Source organism: Dysidea avara, chromosome 6 (genome assembly GCF_963678975.1).
Source record: "Dysidea avara chromosome 6, odDysAvar1.4, whole genome shotgun sequence".
In the NCBI taxonomy this organism is placed as follows: domain Eukaryota; kingdom Metazoa; phylum Porifera; class Demospongiae; order Dictyoceratida; family Dysideidae; genus Dysidea; species Dysidea avara.
In genome coordinates this window covers 19,711,036-19,729,010 of record NC_089277.1, presented here as the reverse complement: position 1 = coordinate 19,729,010, position 17,975 = coordinate 19,711,036, and the positions used below count along the sequence as shown (strand labels likewise).

Below are 17,975 nucleotides of genomic sequence, written 5' to 3'. Positions count from 1 at the left end.
ACATCGTGTCTTTAAAAGTTATTGTAGGGATTAGAGGTTTGATTAAAGAAAATACACGTATAGGCTAACCAGGATTGGATAATGTCAGTACTAGATGGGCTATACACACATGGCTATGTTGACTGGTATAACGTGACGGTAGTTGTAACATAAGATAGAGAATAAAGTGAAATTAACATGTTGGCTGCTGGGGGCCACCCCTGGGAATAGTGGCAACCGCCACCATTTATAGAGGATTAAATTACACGTATGTGCTCATATATGTATAATACATTTATTAGCCTAGCTATCCACCCTTTCACCGCACCAACCTCTACATTGCCTACTCTTTTTCCTAATGCTAATCACATAACATTTTCCCACAAAGCCAGTAGTGTACGTGACAATACACAAGTTCAACAATCATGCAACAAGAATACAATGATACCATAATAGCAAGTAAGATTATATCTACATGAGATCATCCATGACATGACAATATATATATCTATATACAGATCATATAATATGTGATATAGAGAGGATGAATTTGGATGAATAATGGGCAACTGAGGAAATCATAGGGCGGGCAGTAAGTTCTTCCATAAATAGGGTAGATGAATGAACATAGCATTTGCAAGTGATGATAGCAAACCACTAAGACAAGTCAAATTGCAGCAATTGATCACTAGCAACCAGAATGACAGACCAAGCTACGTCATTAACATTAACATTGGCATCAATTGATAACGCATTACAGCTACATAACTAGCATCTAATTCACCCAAATTCCTCCAAATTTCCCCAGTTGCCCGAGCTTGCTGTACCCCACATATAAAATCACAATAGTACTTAGACAGTAATATTATTGTAGACAGTAATATTATTGTAGTTATGATAACCACACATAGCACAAGTATGCATTAAGTATATGACACATCCCGATGATATATAGAAAATTACAACAATACCAAATGAGAACACAAGTGAGCCTGTATGTGTACCAATAGCAGTAACTATCTTACTAAGCAGAGTTTTGCAGGACCAGCAGGGACTAATGCCTGAGAACCTGTGAGTACCAAGGAGTGTGCAGGTATGGCATAAGTATAAAGGAGTGCATACATATGACATGAATGCAATGTACACAGTAGGCCTGCCAATTGATTGCATGTGAGTGTCACCTACCTGTATGCAGCAACAAATGTATGCACATATTAGTGAGCATTAAGTTACTTCGCAAATACTGATACGCATTTTTGCAAGCATGTAAGCAGAACATAAATGTGAAAGCCCACGAGCAGCAGCAACAGTTGTATTCCAAATCTGAATACAGCCAAGTACTATACATACAGACATTGGTAAGCACAAGTAAACTTGCTATTAGAGCTAAAGAGGTTACTTATGTAGTATAAAGCCTGCAATGATTTTTGACATGCAGCAGTTTATATTGTATACAGATGCTTTCAAGTTTAAAGTACAAGAGTACTCTTGTGCACGCAGACACTGTGTACTGACGAAGAAAAAAGTGCAACTGAGGATTGGAGGTATGTACCCCCCAAAACAAGCTGGTAAATGTTGATATACGGACCCAGCCACCTACCTGCATGCAGCCAACAATGAACATGCGTACGCCCAAGTATGCTTGCGAAAGCAACAGCCATTGAGCTATATGGGTATGCAACAGTTGGTGTATACTGGAGGTATTACAAGTTACATTGGCAACCAAACGAATATTTAATTGAGGTAGACAGGTTGCAGAGGTATGGAAAAGCTTGTAAAGGGTCCCTAGACAATGACACCTATCCTACTGTTAAACCAGGGAAAGGAAACCCTATAGTAAAGTGTTATTATATACATGGAAAAGGGACATGCAACCTTGGTGTAGATATGCGCACCTCCTAACTACTTGTAGCCACCAATGGACCTGCATATGCATGGACATGGAGCAAGCCTGCAGAGCACAGTAACACAGCTGAAGTGCAGTGGTCACATATGCATGTTCAACAACAGAAAGTTACTGCAATGTAACTAACTGGTGGCAATTTCATGTACGCAAAGCTGGAAATGGAATAACCCAAGCACATCTAAGAGTTGCCATGCTTAAGGAGATAATAGCATTACTAAAGAAAAAAAAACACTTTTGACCGTAGGGATGTATACAAATACCCACTAGGTACATAATTAATAGCATATAGTGGGGGGTGAGGGGGGGTGGGGGGGGGGGGGGGGGGGGTTAATGTAGAAGGGATTGGAGAGTGGTTACACATTAGTGGTAGGTCAATCAAGGGATGTCAGTGGCAGTAATGATTATGCATGAGCTAGTAAGATTAGAGTGGGATTAGGCAACTGAGGTGGTCCCTAAATAGTGTAGCAGTCACATAAGCATGGTATTACATGAAAGCAACAGTTAGGACATGCCTGTCTGCAGAAGCAGTGATAACTCGCAAGGCTATAGTGAAGAGCATGCATGCTGTGGCAGCAATACTAGCAATGAAACAGTAGAAGTAAATTACTTACGGCAAAGTTGTAGTTCAATAGTAGTGGCAACAGTAATAGCAGACATGCAGGAGCCATAAAATTCATGCAGTAGTACTTTGGTATATCATGAGGTTGCATATCAAGCAGCAGCAAGAGCATCGCACCATATTCCGCTAGTCTCCGCACTCCCGGCAGATCATGCAATAGTGGCACCCTTAAGCTCACAGCAGTGATCCCATTTACGTGGCCGCACTAAAGTTTCATTAAGTGGCGATAATTTATTTGTTTATTTTATTTTTGTGCTGGGGCCATGATATACATGCAGCAATAGTAATGTTCATGCAGCAGCCACAAATGGAATTGGGCAACTGAGGGGATCAGGTTGGGGTCACTAGATGCCATAGTAGCCATACTTGGGCAGTATTGCGTATCGACCAATTGATGTCTGGGATACATACGCTTTAACGGAAGCAGTAATAATCAGAGCAATAGCAACAATAATATTCATGCAGTAGCAGCAGTAATAGCATTCTTGCAGCCGCGATAACATTCACGCAGCAGCACTCTCAGTGCAATAGCAATTTTCATGCAGCAACACCCTCAGTGCAATAGCAGCAGCAATACTCATGCAACACATGCAGCACCCTCAGTGCAATAGCAGCAGCAGCAATACTGCACTTACTTGATTAAACACTGCCCTTTAATAGTTGCAACATTTGAATGGTCCCACAAGTGATTGTGAAAATAATGGCTTAAACATTGTTCACGAGAAGCGAGTGGTAGTCGAGTTTGAATAATCGCCGCATTGATTTTTGGAACTAAGGTAATAAACACCGTTGCATTTAATCAAGTAAATACAGTATTCATGCAGGAGCACCCTCAGTGCATTGGCAGCAGCAATAGCAATATTCATGCAGTGGTACCCTCAGTGCAATAGCAGCAGCAATAGCAATATTCATGCAGCAGCACCCTCAGTGCAATCGTAGCAGCAATAACATTCATGCAGCAGTACTCTCTTAAGTGATCTTGCAACATACTTTGCATAGCGTAAAAGCACAATAGCCTCATATACTTACAACAGCTCGCGAGTGACCAGCCATCAAACATACAAAGTTGTAAGCCTTACGTATAGCATGCTACCGGAGAAAGCTTGTCAGTAAATACTTGCCCTCCCATCCTCATCCCTCAGCTGCCACCAAACTATATGGAGGAGTGTACAAACACAGTGTAATCAGAACGCCTTTTTTTTTTTTTGCCGGCGCTACATTTATACGGCAGTATTCTCAGCCAATTATGCGACAGCACCACTCTCATTATGCAACAGCAGCATATCATGCATCGGCACTCTCATTATGCGACAGCTCTCTTAGCCAAACATGTAACAGCAGCATATCATGCAATACAGCACTCTCAATCATGCAATGGCAACATATTATGCAGCAGCACTCTCATTATGCAACAGCAGCATATCATGCAGTGGCACTCTCATTATGCAACAGCAGCAATGCAGCACTCTTAATCATGCAATGGCAGCATATTATGCAGCAGCATTCTCAATGCGATAGCATTAATCCATTACGAGTTTTTGATTTTGCTTTTGCCAGTGATATAAGCTTGATAACACCATCTGTGACCCTTAGCTGTAACCTAGCCAGTGCCTATATGTATCCAGCATAAGTAGTGCCTAGTCAGTGACCTAATGAAAGCTGAACAGTAGGAGCACTTACAGCTGGCAAATCATTGACATAACACATTATTATTAAAGCACAATAACATTCATGCGGCATCATCATGCAGCAGTGCCTTATGCGATAGCAGCATGCAGCACTAGCACTTAACTAAGGCATGAGCAACAGTGTAGCATACATAGCATATAAAATAAACACAGCAAGACCTCATGCAAATCAAGGCACATGTTAGCTGTGCATATATAAACATGCTAATGGTGAAAGCTTATTACAACCTGATAACAATTAAACAACCCAAACAAACAAGCGTAACAGCTGACAACACTTGAACAGAGGTTTATGACAAACTTGAACAAACAAGCCTGGAAGCTAACAACATAATGTTACAGGACAAGCTTGAAAGCTAACGACAAGACTAAGCCAGTACAGCAATTCATCGCAGCGTCACTTTAATTATGCTAAACTTCTTATAGAACATGCTGAGAACTCTGCTAGTATCCCTCGATAGCCGTTCGTCTTATTGTAAAAGTGCGATCAGTTTTGTTCAATTTAGTGCGCCGCATGCAACACGTGTCACACAAGGAACGACCTCACCGGTTATAATGAACCTCCTATGATGACGACCTTGTTTCCCGCCTACCATCTCGATCGATTCCGTAGGCTGGAAGGACTGCTACGAAGAACCTCTGGCCATGGTAGCTCGGCTCATATACAACTCGTGCGAGCAGCACATTTTCTGTTCACCAACCACCGTCCCCGGTACACAACGCAACACTAGCGGTCTTGTTTCACCTATTTTGCGATCGTTACTTTTTTATTTTAGCAAGGTCGCAAGAAAACTATGATGATGATGATGACTCCTAAAGATTTTTTTATCACATAGCGCAATACAAATCTATTAGAGATGTTGCATAATCTAGGACTAATATTGTGAAACCAGCCCTACACGTAAATAACTCACAGTAGTGGCCGCGCATCTTTTAATTGGGCATGCACTTCGTAGTTTCTTGGCAGCGCGACTCACTACCATGAGTCTTGATATACTCTAGTAAAACAGTCAGCTCTTGAGCATAATCTTGATTTTGAGAGCATAATTTTGAGCATAATAGGCTGGATTTTTGAGCATTGCTCAAATGCATAATAGGAAATTTTCAAAGCATAATTGGCTCAAGCCTAGACAAGGCCAGTTTTTCCAGACTAAGTCACATATGGCACTGATACAAACTGCACCAAGTGCATTATAATTTATAATGCACTGGTAGCAGTTTTGCAGACTGTAATGAGTACTGACTGCAGTGCAATATTATGCATATATTGCACTGTATGTGGCTTTGTGTAGCATTGCACAAGTGCTGGCAGCCTAGACCACTACGACACCTCACCTAATATGTAGAAATACACTCTTCAGTTCACTCAAATTCTTTTATAGCCTAACATGTAAAAGTCGATTGTGAGGCCATAACATCACTGATCGTCAGTAGACAAAATCTCACCAATACATTTACCAAGCAGCCAATGGTGATCGAAAAAGCCAATGCGGTAGCCACAACTCTAGTCTACATAATTATGTAAACGCACTTATATATCTTACTAGTCTGATGCCATCTGAGCCCAGATTAAACCGTAGTCCATCTTTGACAGTGAATCAATAAATATATTATATTCTAAAAATTCTTACCATTACATTTGATTGTGGCAACCAGTTTTTGTCCTGCCATTATATTCAAGTTCAGTCAGTGTAGATAGTACGAATTAGACTAGTATTGTTTAATAGCTAGCTGATTTTTTTTTCATTCAAGAGAATCACAGGCAATCAGATGATCACATACGCTGAGCACTACATGATGAGAGTTGAACAGTGAATGCAGGTTAGTACTATAGCTCATAGCGTACTGTATAGCTTTGGTCAAACACACCCAGGGAAAAATATCTTGCAAGATTTCCAATACTCTTACAAGAAAAAGGACATTTTCAGTACAAGATTCTTGCAAGCTTGCAAGATTAGTGCACATTTCATACAAGAAAAGTGCAAAGATCTTGCACTGCAAATCTTGCAAGTCTTGCAAGATATTTTCCCAGGCAATATCACAGGCATGGCTGAGACACAGTAGAGGGGACATCACTGCAACATTTGGCTTAGTCACCCACAATCAATTTTAGAAACTTGGCCTTCATAAGAGGTGCAGCTGTCCTCACACCTATTAGGAGAGTGGTGTATATATATATAACAGCTATACAACATGCACTTATATTCTGCCTGGGTAAATGCACACGCATATGGGCCTAACAGCCCTCAGGCTTATGAGTTTATATCAGGCAGAGCATTTATGCATGTTAATACGTAAGTATATAATGAGCATAAATCAGCATGACTATAGTAACGATTATTTAAATAAATTTTATTCTCAAAAAAATATTTTACCATGTCATTTGGTAATTTTCTATTGTTCCAGCATTATACTAGTATCACTACTCTCAAATAAAATGTTTCCTTACATATGCTGTGTATATATACAGTATACATATAAGTGTGTGGATGTTACTCAATATGTTTACCAATCACAATGTCTAATTAAGGTACATAATACATACTTAATGTACAGTTTGCCATGTTCATACAATGAATGGGCTAACCTATATGCTCGACATCGGCCCCAGTTATTCCATCCACAACCACGACTGTACCTATGTCTATATGACTCAACATCTGCAACCACGTAAGTCACCATGACAGACTCCTCTGTACGACATACCCTGAAAATCAATATGAAGACATAATGCATTACACTATGTGGTAGCACTGCATGCAAATCAGTGAAATTGTACAGAACATGGCTATGCTGTATAGCAATTTTTCCACTATCAACTAACCATACATCAAGACAGATATAGTGTGTTGTGTTGCCAAGAACAGCCAGTGTGGGTACACAACAGACAAGTGTGTATTTTAAGAAAACACAGTTTTCATCCCACCCCAAGAAAGTTTCCACAACAAAATTGGTTAGTATTAGCTCAGGAACTATAGAGATAGCTATGGATGCAAATTTGAACCAGCCATCATTGCTTTAAAGTTCATCTTTTTTATTTTCTTCCTATCTTCTTCTTTTTACACCACTTAAAAATATCACTATAGCTTATACATGCTTCAGTCAATTTACTTCAAATTTGGAGGACAGTATATAGAATAGTTATTCAGCACATTTACAGTAGAAACAAGGGAAGTTTGTAAATGAATAAGTGATTTCATGGCTAAAGGGAAAACTGCTTCAGCAACAGGTTGAAAATTGGTTTGTAGCCATAGTAGGAGTGCCTTTTGGTGGTCTTTTCTGCTACCAGGTTTTAAACTATTTTAAGAACCTGCTAGCAGGTCTTGTAGTGGATTTTAAAGACCTCATTATCTCCCAAAGATCATAGTATTCTATGCAGACCATTTTCTAAGTTGTATTTACCTTTACTTACTTGTATTTATTTACATTCCTGTAGAAAAGCTGTAAAAACACCAACCGTCATACATGCAATCTAGTTTTGTGAATAAAAAGCAATTTATTGGCATGCCTACCCAACAAACTACTGAAGGATAAGCTGAAAATTGACATGTAGTAGATTAATCATCTTACACAGGAAAAATTAATAATTTCTGTTGTGGGAATTACATACAAAAGGAATGTGGGAAAATAGAACATATCCAATTGTGAGAAAATCATGAATTCCTGCAATCATTGTGTGATTCCCATAGTGGGATACCAGCTTTGGGACCTGTATTCAGCTTTTCTACAGGCATATAAATAAATACAAGTAAATAAGGGTAAATACAACTTAGAAAATTGTATGCATAGAATACTATGATCTTTGGAAGATAATGAGGTCTTTAAAATCCACTACAAGACCTGCTAGCAGGTTCTTAAAATAGTTTAAAACCTGCTAGCAGAAAAGACCTCAAGCACTGCAAATCTCATTTTTGATCATCGATTTGCTATGCATATCACAGGTTAATAGCCTGCAGTGGGTGAAATCACCCAAGTCAACATGTGTTTGACCACTCCATTCCTTTTACAACCATGACTAAAGCAATTTGATAATGGGAGGTACCATTTAACACTGTAGCTATGTTTGTCAGGATGAACAGAGAAATCCAGTATATCATGGAAAATTTTGTTTAGTGACGATCTGTTTTCTAGTCTAAGCGCATTCTATCTTCAATAATATTATTATTAATATTATTCCTTGCTTTTACCACAGCAATAATAGTACTCCAATACTACCTATATAAACTCCATCTTTAGTTAGTATTGAAACAACTAATTCAACCCTATGATCATGAGAGGAAACGAACCACAAACCTATACATTATTCCAATGCTAGTCAGTACAGGGGCCTGAGGTCTGATTCTGTATGAGCATAGGTAAAATTAGTTCCAACACCAAAACATAGATGGAATAAATATAGGGGGTATTTGTATATGAATTATGCTGTATACTCTCCTCTACCACACAGTGCCTGGACACAGGGTAGATTCTGGAGGAATGATTGGGTGTGGGTATGGTAGGTGTACAGGAGGTTCCAGCTGCAGGGGGCCTATTGAATCAGATGAGTAGGGGTAAACTGCCTACCCACCAAAAAGGAACATAATGCTTAGGGTGAAAAACAGGCTATTTTGGGGATTTATGTTTCATTTATGCCAAAAATAGACCAACTTAGAGGCAAACAGCTGCTTAATTAAACCTCAAATGTACTGTCTCATTCTGAGGAATGGACAATATACCAACCACAGAATAACTCCTGACACCATTGGAAGCACTGCACTGATGGAAGACAGTATATCCTGATCATCATAGAAACACCCTAATATACCCGATAGGGACTCCACACTGACCACACTTTAGTACCTTCATGTCTTCCTGTAGGAAAGGACAGAGGACAACAATAAATTATACCCTGGTCACTGCAGAAACATCCTACTATACCAAGTAAGGGTCCACAACGATAACTCTCAGTCATTTTAGTACCTTTCTACTACCACATATGAGAGGGGTAAGATACTGGCAATTTCTTGCCACAATTATACCACTACATCTATAGCTAAGAGGGTGGGATGGAGAACTAAGATGATGAAATGTAGGGGTGGGGGGGGGGGGGTTTATTATGATCATGTAATTTTGCACATGCACAAGTAGTGATTGGCAGCCATGTTGTAATACAACCCTGCTCAGTACCATTGGCTCAAAGCCATATGGATTTTTAATAAGTCTGTCTGCTTCCACAGCTCCGAAGCATTTGAAATACATCGATGTTGTGGCTTTGTTGAAGAGCCACTATGAACCACTTTCGCTAGTGCTTTCCAAGCGCTACCGCTTCATCAACACAACCAAGGAGTGGATGAGACGATTAGTGACTGTGTCGCAGAACTTCGACAGCTCACTAGGAAGTGCAAGTTTGACCAATTTTCTGTACAAATTGCTGCATGATTGTTTTGTGATTGGATTGTGCTGAAAGCACTAGGAAGCAGTTGTTCACAAAACAGAAACTAACATTCATGAAAACCATAGAAATAACTCAGAGCGTGGAAACAGCATCAAAGGATGCACAACAGTAATCTAAAGCTCCAATTTACCGTACTCCAGCCAAAAGGGAGGCTTGCTATCATTGTGGTCAGACTAATAACAAGGCAGACAGCTGCATGTTCAAACAGTCCATTTGTCATGGCTCTGGTTTGAAAGGTCACAAAAGGAAGGTATGTAGGAGCACCAGACAACCTAGTAAGAGTCACAAGCAGTACCAGCAAAGCAAGGTGGGGCATTGGGTGGATCTTGATCAAGAAGAGGAGCATTGGATAGATGTAGACCAAAGACGGGAGACAGTTGACAATGAAATTGGTGTCTTCACCATTGGCAGAACTTCAACTACTAACAGCAATGTCAGTCAAATCGTGTATAGATACAATGCCATTGGAAATGGAAGTTGACACAGGTGTGGCAGTATCAATTGTGAGTGTGACTGAATTTTAGAAAATCAACTATATGGGCACATCTGACAGCTAAAATGTTTAATGATCAAATAAAAGGCTTTATAGTGCAAATCTACTTGTTGATGATTGTAACCCATTATCGATTCCTTCAATTACCAGAAATATGTTTTTTAAACTGTGTCCTGCTCTTAATAGCAACTCACTAAACATGAAAGTTCTAGGTGCACCCATATGGGTGATTTTCTAAAATTTAGTCACAATTGTGTCTGAGCAGCAACTTCACAAAAGGTTACCAAATAAACAAGTTAGACCCAGTATTGTTGTGTTACGTACTCACTACTTAGGGAGATACGATTGTGTGCTGAATATATATAAGGATAGAAACACACACTCATGGCATACATTACTAAGGGAGCAGGGCTCTGTGTGTTGGAATGAGATTGATTACGAAAAATACAGCTGGACTGGAAAATCATTACAGGGGTCCCAGTACAGTCAATTAACACAACTCAAGCTGAACTAGATGCTCTCAAGGAACACCAAGAAGTGTTTCTAGACAGCTTCGGCATAATTGTGGGAGACTGTTGATTAGTATAGCTCGGTTCGTTCACTGTTCACCACGATCTCCACGGATACATATGCAACACTGTCATTATTATTGATATGATCATAAACTACAACTACATAATATTAATGTATAATGTTACAAATAATCATCGACATCCTCCAGGGGGCCACACAAGACACTGGTCCATTCAGCTACTCTTGCATGGGCCTTCATAGCTGCTTGTCTAGTGAGGTGGATGTCCTGTGGCTGTGATGTATTCCGCTGATTGCTCTCAAAATCTAACTTGTTCTGGGTGTCTGTAGCATCTGAGTTAACAGGTTCTGCATTGGTCTTATTTGTTATCTCGAGTGGGTAAAGTCTGCTTATAGGCCTGTTCGTCCTCCTGCCACTGTTTGTGCGAATGTTAACGGCTCTGATGAGTCCATCATGTCCAGTAATGACATCCTCAATCACTGCGAGTTTCCAATTGGCTCTGTGTCATCATGGACTAAAACAATTTCATCCTTCTTGACTGTCTGGCCCTGTTGCACAATGAAATTCCCTGAGGGATGTAAGGTACTCTGTCCCCCATCTTCTCTACAAGTTGTTCAACAACACTGTTATGGTTCTTGCTCTCCCTTTCACTTCAGAGTCAGAGCCGTAATCAGGGTCAGTAATCTTATCTCCTTTGGTTATTAGGTGTGGGAGAGAAACAATCCTCCTACCATACAGCAAGTATGTTGGAGTGAGCGGTTCTGGGTCCTTGAGGTCAGGGGAGACGTACGTTAAAGGACAGTCATTGAGAATAGCTTTGATTTCTATGATTATTGTTTGTAGATCAAGTAGACTCACATAAAATCTTCCGAATACCTTCTTAAGGGAAGCCTTGTTTAATCCAACAAGCCGCTCCCAAAATCCCCACACAAGGGGGCATGCTTCAGGATGAACTTCCATGTAACTCCCTTCCGACTTAAAGCATCTAGTAAGATCTTGCAACTGAATAGCTTGTTGAATTCTGCTACATAAGTGGACGCATTGTCCGATAACAGAAACTTTGGCAAAGACTTGGAACTGTAAATCTCCTGAAGGCTTGTAGGAAGTTCTCGGTGATGAGGTAAGTTATTATCTCAAGATGCACGGCTCTGGTGACCATGCAAGTAAAGAGGTACACATACCCTTTACTCTCTTTACCTATGTCTCTCACATATAAGGCACCAGTGAAATCCACACCAGCCACTTCAAAGTGCTGCGTCTCTTGAACTACACACTTGACAAGGGGAGGTGGGTCTGGTGTTTGATATGGCTTTACTTCAGTCTTCCTGCAGACCACACAATGTCTAAGAAGGTTCCGTATCAACTGTCTTGCACCAGAAATCCAGTAGCTCTGTTTGATGGCTGTCAATGCAGAGGTCAATCCAGCATGTAGATATTTCTCATGGACTGCATAGACAATGATGCTGGTGAATGGGCTTTTGGCTGGTAGCAAGTAAGGAAATTTCACCAGTTCAGAGACTGGGGAATTAGGAATCCTCCCACCACAACGAATGAGTCCACCTTTGTCTATGAATAAACGGAGCTGATGAACTAAAGGTAATCGACTTGATTCAGAACTGATGTTCTGGATTTCGGCAGGGAATGATTGCTGCTGTGCAGTTTGGATCCATTTCAAGTTAGCTTGTGTACGCTCTGCAGGGGAGATAGGACCTGAGTAATTGATGGATGGCTTTCTTATGTTTCCAACGAATCTTAAAATATATGCAGTAACATTGAGGAGTCGTGATAGGCTGCAGTATATTCTTGATGTTTCAGCATACCAAAGCCTATCACGACTCTTCAATGTTACTGCATATATTTTAAGATTCGTGAGAAACTGTCTGATAACCTTTGGCCATGCAGAGTGGGAACCTACTGAAGCCCTTTAGCTATACAGTGAAGGCCAGTGTCTTCCACAGAGGTAGTACTTTGTGTTTCTCGTTGAGCAGTCTCTTCTGTTTCCGCTAATGAAACTTGTAGCTAAAGGGCTTCAGTAGGTTTCCATTCTGGCCAAGGTTATCAGACAGTAACCAAGGTGGGCCCTTTAGCCACATCAAGGAAGACTGTAGGTGGTCATAAGTAATACCTCTTGTCAGAAGGTCTGCTGGGTTGTCATTGGTTGAGCAAAATCTCCAGGAAGCTGATGGCAGTGCATTGTGAATCTCACTTACTCGGGAAGAAACCAACTATGGAAGGGTCTTCTTGCTATGGATCCAGTATAACACAATCTTGCTGTCAGTCCACATAAAAGCAGAGGTGTTGTGCAGTTGTAAGAATCAATGATGAATTTGGCCAGATGTGTAGCTGTCAATGCAGCCATGAGCTCCAAGTGATTTTTTGGATGCTTGAGTGGAGCAACATGGGTTTCACCATAACAAATGAAGACTCCTGTTGTAGATTGAGAAATGCTACAGTACCATAGGCCTTGGTGCTGGCATCAGCAACTACATGAAGTTGTACATTGTTTTTCTTATAAGTGATGGTAAAGTAGCATCTATTGGTGTTAAACTGTGGTAATTGCTTGATGTCTATGACTATAGATTGCCATTGCTCACAGAGCTCGGGTTCAAGTGGTTCATCCCATACCACGTGTTTTAGCAAGAGGGTTTGCATTAGAAACTTGAAACGGATGGTAACTGGAGCTGCTAGTCCAACTGGGTCAAACACTTTTGATGAATCTTGGAGGACTTCACGCTTAGTAATTACAGTAGACAAAGTTGTATTCTTGAGTATGAGTGATAGTTTGTCTGTGTCAGTATGTCAGTGGACGCCGAGGACATTAGCAGGTACAGTAGAATCAGTAGTGTTTTCTTTACATGTTATCAAACTAAGTTGTGAACTGTTCGATACCCATGATCTAAAGTTAAATTTAGCCTCTGACATAATGACTCTAGCCTGTTTGTAGTACTGGGTTGCAGCCAATTCTGTCTCACACCCTGATACAATGTTATCAACATATCAATTGGCTTGGATGTCTTGTGAGAGTGGTGTGTTATAGTGTTGTAAATGATGGTACAGTGCAGCATAGAACATAAATGGTGAACTTTAAGGGTCCGGGAATTATGCCTGCATAATTTTGAGCATAATGATGGGGTAAAAGAATAGGGAATTATTCTGGAATTTAGAAGTGATTTAAGAACATAATTGGCATAATAATGTGGTTTCACATAAGTTGAGATCGAGATACTCTAATAGAGCAGTCACATACTCTAATAGAACAGTCGGTGGAATAATCTTTACTGTATTGCAAAAGTGACTAAACATCTTATCTAACTTTCCTGTCTAATAGACAACATAATTACTGTGCCAAAATCCTTATAAATTGCAAAAAGTTGAACATTGTTTTATAAAAATTGGGAATAATTTTGAGAATAATGAGTACATTTTGGGAATAATAAGAGCATAATGATAACTTTTTTGGAGAAATTCAGAATAGAATAATGATGAAAATTTGGATCATAATTCCCTGAGGCTTAGTGAACTTACAGCTCCGAAGAGTACTGTCTTGAAGCAGTACATGATGAGCTCACTGTTGGGATCTGTAGCATCACTGAGCCAAAACAGTGTTGGGTGCAACGCACTACTTTTGTAACGTGTTACATAATATTATTATTTAATGCAGTAACAAAGTAACATAATGTGCTACATTCCCAAAGCTAATAATGTCTAACGGATAGTTAGTTTACATAAGTAATGCGTTATTAAAGTAGCGCATTACTACTCGTTACTGTAATAATTATTATTACCTAATGAAGTACTAATGCATTACTTAATCAGCGCGTTACTGTAATATTATTGCTTAACGAAGTACTAATGCGTTATTTAACTAGCGCGTTACTGCAATAATTTTACCTACGAAGTACGTTACTTAACTAGCGTAATATTACTACCTAACAAAGTATCTTTATACATTGTGTAATATGTAATATAACATAATACTAGTTACTTTAAAACTGAAGTAATATATAACTGTAACACATTTCATCTCAGTGGCAGTAACGAGTAACAAGTAATATACTAGCTACTTTTTAAAAGTAGCGGCCCAACACTGGCCAAAAGAAGCAGGTGTAATTTCTGTCAATCTCATTAGAGTGGATATGGAAAAAGGCTTTCTCAATATCAGTGAAGATAGCATAGTTGTGTGTATGAAAACGAAGGATGATTGAGCATATGTGACCGGATTTGCAAAAAGGGGTCTTCCACACATCCAATTCTATGATCTTGAAAGACCATAACTTAGATTTTAAACAATGTACAAAGCTGAAACTTTCATCGTCCATTAACCAATGTTGGCACTTATCACTGACCACATTTCAAGTCAATAGCTTATACTGATCTGAAGTTATGAGTCGCCAAAGTTAGTAAATTATATGTGTGTGGAAGACCCCTTTTCGCAAATCCGGTCACATATATAGGTCATTTAAAAAGTGAGGACCGGTGAGTAAACAATCATTCAAGGAGGTTGATTGACAGCAGCTGCAATCATATACAATATGGATTGGTGTTGTGATTGAGTTCTTTTTGATGCAGTGGTGAGGAATAAAATGGGTCAGGCCAGGTGTGTACACTCTTTAATAAAACCCCTGTTGAGTTGATCACAGATAACGTTGTTGTATTTTTGTAGGAGACTTGGTGTTTGTGAAGGACGATGAGCCAATGAACGGGTTCTCCTGCATACATTGGAGTTAGTTGACAGTGGTGGACGGCTCTCTTTCCAGGGGAATCTGGTGTAGTATGAACCATCAAGTAGACAAGTGATACATGTCTGCAAGTATTCTTGTAAAAACTGTTTGTCTGAGTTGTTCTCTACTGCTATTCCAGTTGTCTCATGGTTGTAAAATTTCTGGATGGTGTGATCTTCATTGTGCTAGCTGGATATGTGAAGGGCACTTGTTACGATATTGAGAGAGTGTGTATGTGAAACTGGTCCTGAAAGCAGGTAGCCAATCTTAGAACTAGTAGCAGTTGGACCGTCCCCTCTAATGATGTGGTCTTCCACTATGTCCCAGTAGTGGTCAGCCCCTATGAGGAGGGAGATATTGAAGTCTATATCTGTGTTGACAGGGTGGGCTAACTGTAATCCATGCAGCTATGGTAGTGCTCTGACTCTGGAGGTAGCACTTATCTTCAGTGGGACAGCAATGGTAGGAACGGTAAGTACTGATAAAGGTACTGTATGTGTTCCTTGGATTGCGTCTTGGCATACACAGTTGCAACTGCCATGCATGCTCTTTGTGATGTGATTGACTCGCACTAAATGCAACAAGAGAACTGTTTTCCTTCTTCTGTAAGGCTTCAGTGACAAAAAAATCTGCCAATTCTTGGGTCAGGAAGGAACGTTGAGACCATTCATCAAATAGTATGTTGGCCTTTAGTTTCTGCATGTGAGGAGGAGGTAATTGTTGCTACCACAGTTTTGAACAGGCAAGTGATGTCTTTGAAAAGCATGTTGTGTGATGAAGGAGGGGTCAGGGTGGCAGGGGCGGATCTAGGATTTATAAAGGGGGGCTAGCTCAAGGTACTAATCTCTTGGGTAGAGGTGTGCAAAGGCATGCTGGAACTGGGGGGGGTCTTGGGGCATGCCCCCTCCCCCAAGGAAATTTTTGAAAAATAGATGCTAAAATACTACAATTTGGAGACATTTCCACATAAAATTCATAATATTTTCTGCCTGTAGATATTTCATATACTGCCTTTAGATTATAGGCATGGCTCTCTAAAACATTTTGCTAATGGAAAAGTTTGGGTAAGTACACACAACCAAGTACATCAATGGCGGATCCAGGATGGGGAATTTGGGGCAAATGCCCCTCCCCCTCCTTCAAGAAACTGCATACAAGATCAAGATACTCTAATAGAGCAGTCAATTACTCTAATAAAGCAGTCACAATGTTCATGAGGCAGTGCAGCTTACTTATAAAGCTATAAATAGGATTTTATTTTACATAACATACGTGATATAATAAAACAGCCAAGCTGTAAAAAAAGAATGCGGCCCTGAGAAAGGCTATGGTGAAAAAAGATGTGGAATCCTAGGTGGTGGCCAAGAAATGGCTGTGATGGTAGGTTAATGGTAAAAAGTTTAATAACGACAATTCAGGTGAATTTTGTGCCAAGATCAAGCAGCACCAAATTCACCTGAATTGCTGTTATTAAAATTTTTACCATTAACCTACCATCACAGCCATTTCTTGGCCGCCACCTTGGATTTCACATCTTTTTTCACCATAACCTTTCTCAGGGTCGCACTCTTTTTTGCAGCTTGGCTGTTTGGGATTAGATTTCACTTCTTTTTGTATTTGTATACCCCAAAGGCTTTTTAACCTATCATTTTTTCTTTACTACAGGAAGAAGAAAAGATGAAGCAGGGTGATTTCTTTGTAGCTGACCTCTCTGCAAGGTGATCCTTCTAGCTGATCTCTCTACCAGATGACTTGTTTGTAGCTGAACTCTCTACAGGGTGATTTGTTTGTATAGCTGAACTCTCTACAAGGTAACTTCTTCTAGCTGATCTTTCTACGGGGTGATTTGTTTGTAGCTGAATTCTCTACAGGGCGATTTGTTTGCAGCTGAACTGCTGAACTCTCTACAATGTAACTTCTTCTAGCTGAACTCTCTACAGGTGGCTTGTTTCTAGCTGATCTCTCTACAGGGTGACTTGTTTCTAGCTGAACTCTCTACAGGGTGATTTGTTTGTAGCTGAACTCTCTACAAGGTAACTTCTTCTAGCTGATCTTTCTACAGGGTAATTTGTTTGTAGCTGAATTCTCTGCAGGGTGATTTGTTTGCAGCTGAACTCTCTACAAGGCAGTTTCTTTGTAGCTGAACTCTCTACAATGTAACTTCTTCTAGCTGAACTCTCTACAGGATGACTTGTTTCTAGCTGATCTCTGTACAGGGTGACTTGTTCCTAGCTGAGCTCTCTACAGGTGATTTGTTTGCAGCTGAACTCTCTTACATGGTGGTTTCTTTGTAGCTGAACTCTCTACAAAGTGACTTCTTCTAGCTGATCTATCTACAGGATGATTTGTTTCTAACTGAACTCTCTACAGTGTGATCTGTTCATAGCGGAACTTTCTACTGGGTGATTTGTTTGCAGCTAAACTCTTTGCATGATTGTTTCTTTGTAACTGAACTCTCTACAAGGTAACTTCTTCTAGCTGATCTCTCTACAGGATAGATTAGATAGATAGATAGATAGATAGATAGATAGATAGATAGATAGATAGATACACACACACTTTTACGAAAACAATTTCAGTAATCCAGGTGCATGCCCAAATCC

At 39.9% G+C, this 17,975-nt stretch overlaps 1 protein-coding gene across 2 annotated transcripts in view; it reads right to left on the bottom strand.

Moving 5' to 3' along the window:
* LOC136259110 (uncharacterized) overlaps window positions 1–17,975 on the bottom strand; it is a 294,792-nt gene that overhangs the window by 216,369 nt on the left and 60,448 nt on the right. For both annotated transcript variants that reach the window (XM_066052532.1, XM_066052533.1), the window contains exon 2: window positions 6,780–6,899. In XM_066052532.1, the coding sequence (XP_065908604.1) occupies window positions 6,780–6,899 (120 nt within the window). The remainder of the gene's footprint in view (window positions 1–6,779; window positions 6,900–17,975) is intronic.